The 14184-nt window shown below is 40.7% G+C and overlaps 1 protein-coding gene across 3 annotated transcripts in view; it reads left to right on the forward strand.

The window, feature by feature from the left end:
* LOC108718466 (dipeptidyl aminopeptidase-like protein 6) overlaps positions 1-14184 on the forward strand; it is an 883060-nt gene that overhangs the window by 282164 nt on the left and 586712 nt on the right. Inside the window, exon 1 of one of the 3 annotated variants that reach the window (XM_041565793.1) lies at positions 969-1669. The exons of the other annotated variants lie outside the window; for them this stretch is intronic. Within the exon in view, the coding sequence (XP_041421727.1) occupies positions 1478-1669 (192 nt within the window). The 5' untranslated portion in view covers positions 969-1477. Of the gene's footprint in view, positions 1-968; positions 1670-14184 lie in introns of those variants that run through there. 3 annotated transcript variants of the gene reach the window in all.

Here is a 14184-nt window from a genome sequence, read left to right on the forward strand (position 1 = left end):
CATGCTGAGTTGCATTATTGTGAGGATACCGTAATAATTGTAATGCCCCCCCCCCCGAGTGACTTTCATGAAGTGTCAGTGACTTTTCTATACCTCTTAAGTAGCCTATTCCACAAATGAGATTGCCAACTGGTGACTGATATCACAATGGGCATTGTTATAGCAGTTGAAATGTTAAAGTGTGTGTTCACTGACAGCAAAAGAGAACACTTTGTGCACAATGTCGACTATGGATCCGTGCCGGATACTGCTGCATGAGCTGCTACATTGGTCAAAGTGGCCAAAATGGCACACTGTAGCTTTGGAAAATAATCCTTTGCTGCATTGCACCAGATGCTACAACCTGAGGCAGCCCATCTTAAGCACATTTCGTTCCCGAAAAATGCGTGTTTCAATGCTTTTATTGTGCACCGTGGGAAAGTTACCATATGGCTTGAAGCAGTATCAACATCCCCTTATGGGCAGCACAGAAGTTCTCTGGCCTACACCCCTACCTCACCATGGCCAGATACAAGGAAAGTTACGCCAATTTCAAAAATGACTTGCCAGTTAAAGAAAACTGCCCCTAGATGAAGAACAAATTTGCATAACCAGTTCCTAGATCCTTCTTATTACTAACCAATCTCCTTTTAGATTGTAAGCTCTGTTGAACAAGGCCCTCCCTAATCAGCATGTAATCAGTAAGTCTGATGTATATATATATATATATATATATATATATATATATATATATATATATATATATATATATATATATATATATATATATATATATATATATATACTTTCGTACGGTGCCATGTCAAGTAGGGGGAGATGGTTCCCCAGACTTGCAGAGAGAGAGAGAATTAGCAGATCGTTTTCAGCACCACGGAGAGCGGCAGGGAATGCAGTTCTGCTGTAGGACTCCATGGAACGCCCCTGTCCCTCCCAGTTTCTTCTGTCTCACTGCCTCCCCCTCCTCCTTTTCCTCCTCATCCTCCTCCTCTCCCGCACTCAACGGCTTCATTTCAATCAGGTGGCTGTTGCTCTTCAACATTAGTGAAAAACCCAGCAGGAAAAATACTCGCAAAAAAAAAAAATTCACCCCCTCCCTCTTCCCATATATACAAAGGGAGAAGGGAAGCGGCAACGTGCTCTGAATACGTGTTGACTCTTTGAGAGTCCTCTCACTCTCTCCCTCTATGGACTGTTGGCATGCAGCCTCTACAGCCAATTGATCGGACACCTCAGGCTGAAGAGTGATTGGAAAACCATTCGCCCCAGTGGTCTGTCTCTTATTAAATGCTAGGTTCCATCATATAAGGTCTTATGGTTGGATGGTTGGGTATCTTTTTCATCCAGTGCAACATTTATGGGGCCTGTTGGCTTGTTTTTTTTCTTCCATTGATTACTAATAAAAGAGGGGGTCAAAGCATCCAGATTTACTTTTTCTTGGCGCTAAAGAGTCTTTACTAAAGAATAAAAGGACTAACCTATGGCTTCGCTGTATCAGAGATTCACCGGGAAGATTAACACCTCCAGATCTTTCCCGGTTGCACCTGAAGCAAGTCACCTCTTGGGTGGCCAAAGCACGGAGGAGGACAGTGCTGGGAAGACCTCACACCCACCGCCAGAGAGCCGAGCCAGTTATCAGTACCAGTCACGGAATGACTGTGAGGAGGAAGATGTAAGCAGCTTGTTGTTATTATTAAAACCTTCTTCACAGCTTCCCTTCCCCTTTAAAAAATGTTGTGTATGTTCAATGCTCATGATCTGTGTGTCTGGCACCCCCCAGTGGCCCAGCCCCCCCTTCATAAATGCCATTGATACTGCTTCTAAATGATTAATTCAGTGCTTCAGGGCTCGGGGAAACAAATCCATACTTGTGTTGCGGGGTTTTCAGATGTCGGATCCGCTGCAGCCTTTTTTTTTCATGGGAACTTCAGCAGACCAGGCAGAATAAACTGAATTAGGGATTTTAATTAAATTATGGATTAAAGGGGAACTGTGCCCGCGACTGCTTTTTCTGCTCAACGAAAGAATGTCTTGTTCTAAGCAACTTTCCAATATACAGTCATTACCGAATGTTGATGGTTTGAAAGTTATTTGCAAATGTAAATGCTATTTAGAGTAGTGTCTGTGAATCCATCTCTGTTCTCTGGGTCTGACTCAATTAAACAATGTAACAATGTATACAATGAGTGATGTAAACATTGTAACACTATAACAGGAGTCACTTCCCCTCCAGGTCTTGTATCAGCAGGCTTGCAACATTGTTACTACAGGTCAGAGAATATAAACAGGCAGATACTTTTTCAACAGCAAATACATTTACAAATAACCTTAAAGGGGCTAATCACCATTGAGTTAACTTTTAGTACAATATAGAGGGTTATAGTCTGAGACATTGGGCAATTGTTTTTTATTTGTTGTTATTTGGCTTTTTATTCAGCAGCTCTCCAGTTTGCAATTTCATCAATCTGGTTTCCAGGGTCCAAATTACCCTAGCAACCATGTATTTATTGGAATAAAAGACGGCAATATGAATAGGAGAGGCCTGAATTGAACGGTGAGCAATAAAAAGTAGCAATAACAATACATTTATAGCCTAACAGAGCATTTGTTTTTAGATGGGGTCAGTGACCCCCATTTAAAAGCTGAAAAGAGTCAGAAGAAGAAGGCAAATATTAAAAAAAACTATAGAAAATAAATAACGAAGACCAATTGAAAAGTTGCTTAGAATTGGCCATTGTATAACATAATAAAAGTTAACTTAAACATGTGTTTAGTCATTGCATACGGTGAAGTTGCTTAGATAATTTTTGCAAATTATGGGCAAAGTTACCTTTTAATCTTAAGCAGTTGAAATCTTAGGTGGATCTTAATTTCCCTTGAACATAATAAGGAGCATTTTACCCCAATGGCAGGGGAGGGGGTGGTTTGCAAAAAAAAAAAAAACAAGCTTCCTTGGCAGTGATCTCTACATGCAAAGGGGAAGCAAAAATCAATCCTTTTAATATATACGATGCTAAAAAATCCCAGCGTGCTGTACCTCCTGGATCTGTTAGACATTTCAAAGGTGCCATCTGCATATCGCCATGGCAACCAGTGACTCATGCAGGGTGCCCTGATTTAAGGCTACAAGGAAGATGGCAAGTCACCCAGTGTTGATGATCAATGATAAACAGGAAGGCGTCAGTAGTGAAGCTGGCAGTGTAAAGGTTAATGCAAAGCAAGCAAGTCTCCATTTTAACCCTTGCTCTCACTTTAAGTTAATGTGAGATGGCCAGACTGTTAGCAGTTTATTTAGCTGGGAATCACATAGGGATTGGTACAGAAGGTGCCACGAAGGGACAAAACGTGGTCCATTAGAAAAGTTTCCGTGAAGGTGATGAGTTCTGCAGACAAGAATTCTAAAACAGATCAAACTAATACCACTTTGGGTTTTGCCACCCGACAGCTCGCAGCTTTCTGCTTATTTTAGCTGATGGGGGATTCTGGGAGCTGTAGTCTGGCAAAGCTATAGAGCTGAACCATCACTGTGACTCTATGCAGGCACGGATTTGTGGAAAGGCCTCCAAGGCCCGGGTCTAGGGCGGCAGGTTTTTAGGGGGCGGCATGCTGCCCAACCACACTTACATTGGTTCATAAATACTGGGGATGCACAGGAGATACAATTGTTGTTTTTTAAATTCCCCATGTGCCAATCCCCATTGCTCTGGTCCCTATGAAAATTTGTGCAAATAAAGGGGATGGGACAGGGCCGATGAACGGCAGAGGGCCTAGGGGTGACCGCTTTGTAAATCCGGACCTGACTCTATGTGCTCTAACGTACCCATCATTGCTGTTGCTCTCTAGGGCATAACTGAATGGGCCAAACACAATGAATTCTACGTGTTGTAGGTCTCATCAGGTGGTTTAACTGAATCATTGAAGGCAAAGTGCACGTAATATGAGGAATATCTTGTGACACTCCCCATTCTGCAAAATACATTTAGATACAAGTATGGGAGACTTACTGACCAATGGTTTCTCACCAACTGGCCCAGGATCCAACCAGACAGATACCATATGAGGGATTGTATTTCTATTGTTGTGGTTGGTCAGGATAACAGCCCCTGTGATTGAAACAGTAGAAAGACAAGAGCTGCCATGTCTCCACTTCTCTATTTTCCACTGACCAATACAACAGTCATGGTACATATTTATCAGTCGGGATTGGCCGTCCAACATACATATACAATAAATTGCATTAAAGAAGTTATTGGTATGGCCAACTTTAACTCTGGAACACTCAGGGCAGTATGTGACCTTTTCCATTGCTTCTGCCAAACTGACCACCCCATTGTCCATGTGTGGGAACTCTACAATCTTCGTGAACAATCAACATCCAGTCGAGTGTGAGTAGATATCTGAGATGTTTGAAGACCTTAGTTAGTACATTGTGGGAGTTTATAGTCCAACAAGGAAACAACGTATTTCAGTACGACCCATGGCCTGGTTGCATACATTTCTTTTAGGCACTTAGGTTGGACATTGTCTCCAGTGTGGTCAGCTGTCCAAAGTCTTCTTTTTCCATCGTCTTTGCTAATGCGTCAGTTAAAGCAGCAGAGCAGAATGAGTACATAGGGCAGATGCATTTACTGCATGTGGGGCATGGTGCAAAAGTCCAAAAACGAGTCCAAAAACTAGCACAAACCTCATATTCTTTTGTACATGTGTCCTATGCTTTAGAAAATGAATGCTAAGACCCCCCCCCCACTCCCAATGCTTTGGGAAAGTGCATTGCGAGACCACTTTTCCCTTTGCCTTCAACATAAGACAGAAATGTATATTCTAAGCAAATTTCCAGTAAACATGCATTCAAATTTTTCAGCCTTCAGGACTGTCAGTCTTCTGGCTTCTGTTTGGATGTTTCCAGAGTCAGAACCAGCAGTGCAGAGAACAGTTTGTGTGTTTGTGTACAGTGCCCCTGGGGCTTATAGTGGAACAGTCCTGTAAGACAGATATGGACCTTTGCTGCTTAATACAGGCAGCATGTTTATTCCTGGAGCTGACAGTTTAATATGGTAGTGAATTAATTCTGTTTTTTATGAGATGCAAAGTATCCCCCTTTGGTGCTGTCAGCCACTGAGTCCCAAAAGTGCTTTTTAAGCCGCCTAGAGATAAACTGTGCCGATTAGACTAGTCCCTACCCTTCTCTGTCCTGTAGGTGTCACTGTCAGAAAGGAAAGCCTCTCCAATAGGCTTTGCTTTGTGGCTTTGGCATCTCTGCTTGCTGAATTATTTTTATCCCCATTTAGTTTACAGCATATTTTTAGTTTGTCGGTACAACAGATGTCTGGGGAATCTTCCTGTGATAGTTCAGAGCTCAGAAGCAAAGAGCGAAAAGCACATTTGACATGCAATTAGCTGGCGAGAATGTAGGTCCATTTCATCTCCAAATCACCACGCAACTTCCCTCTGGGGATAACAGAACCGCAGGCGTGTGACTTGTCGGACATTGTGATGGGGGACATGGAGGAATCAGACCACTGCCTGATTTCTGTTTCTCCCTCCCAGTGTCACTAAAGTGTGTCCCCTCCTGCTTTAAAGGGAAAGCTTACCTTTCAACTACCTTTGATACAATGGATAAAATTAATCAACATTTAAGTGGATCTTTATTTATATTTGCTGTGCCTTTCTCTCCTACTATGAAACTTTAAGTAATGTCAGGTTGCTAGGATGCTATGACCTGGAAACCCAAACCCATTCTTTTTTATTTTAATATCAAAACCCAGGCCAAAGGTATGTTACCTTGACAAACAGGGAGCTATGTAGAAGAAAAGGAGGAAAGAGGCCCCTGCCCAAGATTGTCAAGATTGGAGCAGATACCATCCTTGTGTTCTAGATCAGATTTGAGTTTACATTTGGAAGGTGAAGGAGAGTTCCTTATAGAGGAATACAGGGATGTAATTCCAGAGGAAACAAGCAACAACAGAGAAAGGCTCAGGACGGATAAAAGCAGCGAATGTGGGAGTTGTGTAAAAATGCTGGAGAAACGCCAGCAATGACCAGTAACATACTGAGAGTTTTGTGAGGAGCAGAAGAGTGAAGGAACATGTCCTTTGTAGGTCATTGAAGGAGTATTAAGATTGTCTGAAGGGGGGAAAGGTGGCAGTCTGGAAGGTCTGTTATCAGTAGGTTGCAGTAGTCAAGGTGGGATAGCATAAGGACATGACAGTGAAAATTTAGTAGTTGTTTGAAAAAGGGGTTGGTTCTTGCAATCTTGTAAAAGTAGCAGGTATCAGCACTGGTATTAATATTATTAGAGAGAGAAAAATCAATGATCATCCACAAAAAGCATATGACTGAGTAAAAATTTTTTTGACGCACGACGCCAAACAAGTCTATGGGTGTCATTTCCGTGGCGAAACAAGGCAAAAAAATTCACCCATTCCTAGGACATAGGAGGCATTCAGAAATCTAGGTCAGACTATCAGTTGTTGGTAAAGGGCTGTCTAAATATATGTGGATATGATCTACAGACAAGTATATACATAAACAAATGAATGGATGAGGTCTCCCAAGCAAAGCAAATACAGGGAAAACAACAAAGAGCCTAATACAGAGCCCTGAGTCACCCACTCATTAAACTGAACCAGAGAAGAGAATATTTTAGTGTAATAGACAGAGAAGGATTAGTTAAAACTCATGGACCAGGATATAGATTGATTGATATCAAGACAAAGGGAAATTTGTATTAGAACAGATTGATCAACAGTATCAAAGGCAGAAAATAGATCATGGAGTATCAGAATAGAGAATTGTCCTTGGCAAGAGTTTGTAACTCTACATAACATTGAAAACCAGGTTGCATGGAGCCCAGAAATGTGTAGGTAATTTAGTACTAAGAGGGGTGAAAAGTCACTTTAAAACTTTTGAAACGGGTGGTCAATGGGAAATGGAGAAGTAATTAAAAAGATGAGAAGGGTCTTGTGTAGCATTTTTTCATAATAGGGTTGACAGAATTCCAGAAGCTAGAGTCTAGATAAAAATACTATATGTGTAAAAGTTGGAGTAAGGAATGGAGCACAGTATTATAGGATCACGTTGAAAAGTGGAGAGGACAGGGAAAGCTGGGAAACCTCTGGCTACTTCAGATAAGTGAAGATGTTGGGTGGAAGCATATGGGGCTATACAGTATGTAGTTTGTATCCATAGAAATTGGGATCTGTTTGTGGACTATGTTTTTTAAGCAGATGGTGAAGTCCTGTGTAGAGTGTAGCAAGTTAATTCTGTTAGTGAGGGACTTGGAAGGGTAGTGAATATTACAATGAATTTTCATGGATTGGAATTGTTATTGTTGAGACATGAAATGAGCAGTTTACAATGGAACTTTTGAACAGGATTCTGAAGATCATGTACAACAGCACAAGTATTGTGTTTGTGCCAGTGGCCAGTGGCAGGGAACTTGGTTGCTCTGGGGTTGTAAGGGGGCATGGGAGTTACTAGCATAGGACAGAATACAGTTATAGGTCTAAATGGGATCAGAGGAAAATGTGGGGCAGGGAAGGCTGGACTGGAGAGAGAGTTAGAGCGGATTGGTCAGTTGAAGGACAGTGTGACACATAAAAGGTAACAGGATGGAAAACTGGAAGTGGGTCAAATGCAGAAAGAGTTAGATATTTGGTGGAGGCCAGATTAAAGAAGTGACCATCCTCACAGTTACTGTTTTTATCCACTACTGGAAGAAGAAAGAGGAGTTTAAGTGGGAAAGCAAGAAGGCCAAAACAGAGAGCAGGACTGTATAAAGGGAAATTAAACATCTCTTCCAAGCTGTACCTATATTCTATGCACAGACTCTAGCGATTCAAATGTATTCAGTCACTGTGATTTACAGGAGAACTAAAACCTGCCCATTCTAAAGTCAACAGAAGCCATAATGAGTAACGCTATACTGGTCCAACATAAACCACTCTGCTTATTTTAAAGTAGCTTTTCTCCATTCTTGGACTACCTGGGCACCATTTTCAGCTAGTCATGACAAAAAATGTCTCTATTTGAAGCTGTGCCAACATCCACCCTAGTGTTGAACGAAAGACCTGGAGTGACCTGGAGTTAGCAATGAAGTGGAAGTCTGTGCAGGCGTTGTTGGGGGACAAAGCCAAGGAGAAGGTAGAGGAAGTGGGAGATGGCTAATGGGTTTAACGATTATTTTAGTTCTCCTTTAAATCTCTGAACTAAACACAACCATTTCTGTTCTATCTCTTTGACAGATAATTTTGATCTAACTCTTTCACAGATAAGTTGGTGTATTTATGACATGGTGTGGGGGGGGTCGCAATGGGTCCTTGCATCTGCTTCTGCTCTCCTAGCATCATTGTATATTGTCATTGTATCAATCGATGCAAATAAAGGCTGTTTTACCATCCAGCTCATAATAAATATTTCATGAAGAGTTTCAGTAGCATTTGCTTTCCATAAATACTGAGGTCACACTGTAAGAATCACATAGTACATGACCATTGTTAAATTGCACCAGGCTTCTGTCCATCTTTGTTGAATGTTAATATTCTGCATGGCACTTGACTATAAAAACATCTCTCATTGCTTCCTAAAACACATCAGAAGCCTGATGTCAGCCGTGACAAATTGGTTAAAGGCAGAGCGTTGTGACTGGTGACCTTGACTGCTAGCAGTGCGGCTCATTGTGTGCTGAGCATGTCGGCTCACTCAGAGGAAACATGTTAGTGAAAGCAGATGGCAACAATTCTGGAAAGTGAACGCGGAGATTATAATGACCCAGAACAATTATTTGCATAAGTGCAGAGGAGTAGATTTGGGCTCATTCCTTACATGGTGACTTGAAATGCAGATGGATTTGTTTCTCAGTTTCCTTTGTGGTTGTTCATCTATCTAATAGACAAATACAAAAGTACTGCACTCAACCCATTATCAATATATTAAGGATATATTGATGATGGGTTGAGTACAGAGGACCTATTGTATTTGTCTATATGAATTTTGTGGTCACAGCCTCATTACACCCCAATTAATGGTTTGAAAATGATTGGTGAGCACAACTTTCCCTTTTTTGTTATAGTTCATCTATCTAAGCCATAGTAATAAAGATAAATATATATATATATATATATAGTGTTGCAGAACTTGGCAAAAACAAGAATGGAGCATTTCCTCTTAATACACCCAACACCTTGAGCTTCTGTATCAGACCAGGTCCTCCACGGCCCTTTAGCAGGAAAGTACTGTGTCCCAAAGTCTCCATTTTCATGGTCTGCTCATAGCACATGCTCTGGGCTTCCCTCAGACACTTGAGCTTAGAAACCAACTTATAATAAATAGGTATGGGACCTGTTATCCAGATAAGGTTTCCAGATAAGAGGTCTTTCTGTCATTTGGACCTCCCTACTTTAAGTCTACTAAAAATAATTAAAATATTAAATGAACCCAATAGGCTGGTTTTGCTTCCAATAAGGATTAATTATATCTTAGTTGGGATCAAGTACAAGGTACTGTTTTATTATTGCAGAGAAAAAGGAAATCATTTTTAAAATTTCGAATTATATAGATAAAAAACATTTTTTAAGACTTTTCCTTGAGCTGAGGCTTCCTTGGCAAGAGAGTATTTTGTATGCAGGACCATGACAAAAAGCGTTTTGTGCGAGTATGCGAGGAACATTCATTTGTAATGGTTCTGGCGCTGCCAGCGCCCAGCAGAGGAAGATTGATATGGAAAGTCTACACTGTAGATGACAGAATTTCTCTGTATTGGATTCAGAATTATCATCCCATCAAGCAGAGATCGTTGTCTTCTCCCATTTCTTTGGGGGAGTGGGTGTCACTTTGATTCATGCGTTTCACCAATGAGCATCAGTGTTTCTGGGATGGGCCGAATGAGATGTACACAACGCTTTTCTATTGCCTTTTATTGCCTTGATTTCATTAATGCAATCAAACTCTACTTCACTTGGTGGCAGGAGATTATTCTTCATGCAAATGCAATACAGATTTGCTTTGGTAAATGTAATTGGAACAAATAAGATTATGTTTGTTTGAATAATGTCTCGCTGAAATTATCCAAGGGGATATATATATATATGTATAAATATATGTAGGGATCTGGTAAATTAGCCACCCTAATTACTATTGCCAGGCAATTCCTCAGTTATAGATGCCTAAATGGGTCCTAATTAGTGATGGGCGATTGGCTACCAGGCGTAAATTCGCGTCAAATTTCCAGGTTTCTGCGCCACGAAACTGGTGTCCTATAAATTTTGGACACGTGCCGGAAAAGTTGCTCACATCGCGCGTCAACATTATTCAGATTGTGAAAACTGTTGCCCATTAACATTATGTCAGATTATGAATTTCGCTGGAAATTCACTAAATTTTGAAGAAAACAGGACAAATTCGCCCATCACTATTCCTTACAGTGGGACCTATTTCATTATTCTGCCTTAAGCTTTGCCCCTTGGTGTTCTTACAGTGTACGTAGATGGCACTTTGCTATAATGTAAAGATCTAGGTAACCATGTGTTCAATGTCCATTGATTCAGCCCTTACCAAGCAGGCAGGAAGGGAATGGGTAGTGGAACCTAGGTACATTAGGTCTAGTAAAGGATAAGCTATATTCTGTAATAGGTCACCCTAGTAGTGACAGACAGGTTATTTAGTTGGGCAGCCTAAGTCTCCAACGAGGAGAGTCACAGAGATTAAGATCCCGGGTACTAATTGCCCAGAAGTAAGTGTACAGACTTAGTGATGTAGAGATTCCCCTGGGTTCCACTTAAGGAAAAGACTGAAAGCTGGGTGTAACATCAATTGCTGCTGTGTATGTTCCCTTGCCTGCAGGGACTGAAATGATCATTGGTACTTGTGAGTATATGCTATCCTCTGTGCTCTATGTTCTTGATGATTTCTGTGAACTCCTATGTGGATTATTCTGTTGAATAAACTAAGTTCTCTGGTTAAGCATAAAGTTACAGTTCCACTACACCCTGCCTCCACACCATCGCAAGGGCTTCACCTCTGAGAGAAAGGTCTCATCCAGAGCACAAATATATGTTAGGGTAAGCTCTTAGTAGAGACATTGCTACTCATTTTACTATAGCGCTATATATATATAAATGGCCTTGGTTTGCTTTGTGCACAGTTTCTCTGGGCTCATCTATCCCTAATTCTTCCTGGTTGACCCCAATTTTATTATATGACACCTATTTGGCACACTTGGCTGTCCAATGATGGTTTAGAGCAGGGATACCCAAACTTTTTTGCCTGTGAGCCACATTCAAGTGTAAATAAAAGTTGGAGAGCGACATAAACATGCAAAACATTCCTTGGGGGTGCCAAATACAGACTGTGATTGCCCATTTGGTAGCCCTATGTTGACTGGAAGCCTACAGGAGGTTCTGTTTGGCAGAACACCTGGTTTTTATGCAACCAAAACTTGCCTCCAAGCCAAGAATTCTAAAATAAGCACCTGCTTCGATGCCAATGGGAGCAACATCCAATGGGTTGGGAAACCTTTGTTGAGTAGATGACATAGGCTTTTGGGTGACTAGCAGTGTTGCCAACGTCCATGACTTATAATGGAGTCTAAAGAACATGGGTCTGAAGATATGCCATATCATGTTCATCTAATGCCAAGATCAGCTTCATAATCAAGAGCAAGACCTTGTTTAAAACACACCCCAAATGGAATAGAGGCTGAAACAAACCTCCTTACAAAAAATCCTTACAATATATCTGGACTGTAAATCTATTTGTTTGTTGTGACACAGGAATGCGTAGTCACTGTTGACCAGAATTCTAAAGGAATTGAAGCTTAACATCATTGATGTGGTCTTAGACAAAAGATTTGGCCTCCCCATATGTCCCCATAACTGGCTTTCATGATGAGCCCCACCTCAGCCAATACTCCAAACCCCCCACAGGGGGAGGCAGCCTCATTGTTTGGTACCCACTGGGGTTAGGGGTCAGCCATTTACATTGGATCTCATGCTAGAAACCGTGGTTTGAATTATATGACACTCGAGGAGTTGCTGAATCTTCCCTAATAAGTTTCCCCATATTTCCCAGTAGAGAAACAATATACAGTACTTCCCTTACAGTGCCAAGAGCCTTAGTTATATCAACAGAGGGCACTGGGATTTGTAGTCCAACACCTTCATAAAACAGTTTAGACTTTGATATTGTACTTTATTACTTCCTAAAGCCGCAGATTATAGTCTGAGAAGGCAGCCGGGATTTCTGCTCTGGATTATTATTTTTACATCTATTTCAGAAGATATTCTCGGGGGTGCTCTATGCACAATCGTTAATATTTAAACATTTCAATGAATGTTACATGGGGTCTATTTAATTTTAGATTGAGTTGTTTAACCATGTAAACTTCTTACCGGAGCCCCTTAATGAAAATAATTGCAAATGGAAAATGTTAAAGCCACAGGGATGTTGTTGACCTAAAAAATTGCTAAACAGATACACAATGGGGATGTACAATGTAATGATGGGAAAAGAAGAAATTGCTTATAGGGTCTCCAGCTTCAAGTATAGATATAACGGGATTGGCTCCTACTCGGAATTCCAGAGCATTGAACTCATTTCATGTTTAACAGTACATATTTATATCTATTTATACACATATATAAATAAAGGAATGCTAGGATTTGCTCATAATTTGAGTATCACCCTTGTATAATAATGTACCCCCTGCAGTAAATGATAAGGATATTAGAAGTCAGGCTGAGTTATACAGGGAACTCTGAGTATCACTCATGTATTATAAGGGATAATGTACCCCCTACTGTAAATGATAAGGATATTAGACGTCACTGAGGGGTTGTTCTGTGACCATATAAAGACACAAGGCTGCAGGCTAAGTTATACAGGGAACTCTGAGTATCACTCATGTATAAGGGATAATGTACCCCCTACTGTAAATGATAAGGATATTAGAAGTCGCTGAGGGGTTCTGTGACCATAAAAAGACAAGATGCCGATAATTATAAGGATATTTCTTACAGGATCTAGTGGATAAGTTCTCCTTTAAGAAACAAAGTGACTGCTGGCTGCGCTTTCTCAGTTCTTTTCCAAAACACATGGCAGCCTCCCAAAAGAAAGTGAGCTCCATCACGGTTGATGGATTTTACACTGCAAATGATTTCTTTACCCATCGCATTAAACTGATGTTTTAAAGCAGATTTGGATTTTGATGCAATTACAAATACTAGTATAAATCATGTAGCAATTTGTACATGTAGCATCAGCGGGCGGATGGCTAAACAGTCACAATTGCCCCTCTGTTGGTATTAATACAGTTATGGGACCTGTTATCCAGAATGCTCGGAACCTGGGGTTTTCCGGATAATGAGTCTTTCCATAATTTGGATCTTCATACCTTAAGTCTACTAGAAAATCATGTAAACATTAAATAAACCAAATAGGCTGGTTTTGCCTCCAATAAGGATTAATTATATCTTAGTTGGGATCAAGTACAAGCGACTGTTTTATTATTACAGAGAAAAATGAAAGCATTTTTTAAAAATGGAATTATTTGGAGTCTATAGGAGATGGCCTTTCTGTAATTTCGGAGATTTCTGGATAACAGGTTTCCAGATAAAGGATGCACTGGTGCACTGGTGGGTCAAGCGATTTCTGAGCGATAATCACATGATCGGTGGGAGCACCGCAGGGTCCAGCCAATTATCACTTAGTCCGATGGAGGTGAAATTGCCAGCTCTTTTGCCAAACACCCTCTCAGCTACAAATCATTTATTGAAAACAATATCCCCACCCCTCTCCAGGTAATCATGGGACTCTGACAGTCACACCTTTTCCATACAGAACATGACAAAGCCTTTGAGTGACAGACATGACACAGTAATAGAATTTAATTAACGGGATAATTATCTCCTTTAAGTAGCAGCACGCAGGAACAGGAATGTTTCACTACCAATAATCAGCAACCAACGACATTATTCAATCTTCCTTTTACGGACAGCAATCAAAGCACTTATATCACTGCCACGCATAAAGAGTTACAGAGTTTTCTTTTATCTTTTTTTTAAAGGGGAAGTATAATTGAATGCACTATTGTCTTGAGAGGGTGCGAGTAGAGGAAGACGTGATTGCATGTTAAGAAATTTCTTTTTATCTGCAGCATTAACTCTTTTCTTGAAAGACGCTGCAGCTGCAGGA

Source organism: Xenopus laevis, chromosome 6L, assembly GCF_017654675.1.
Source record: "Xenopus laevis strain J_2021 chromosome 6L, Xenopus_laevis_v10.1, whole genome shotgun sequence".
Taxonomy (NCBI): domain Eukaryota; kingdom Metazoa; phylum Chordata; class Amphibia; order Anura; family Pipidae; genus Xenopus; species Xenopus laevis.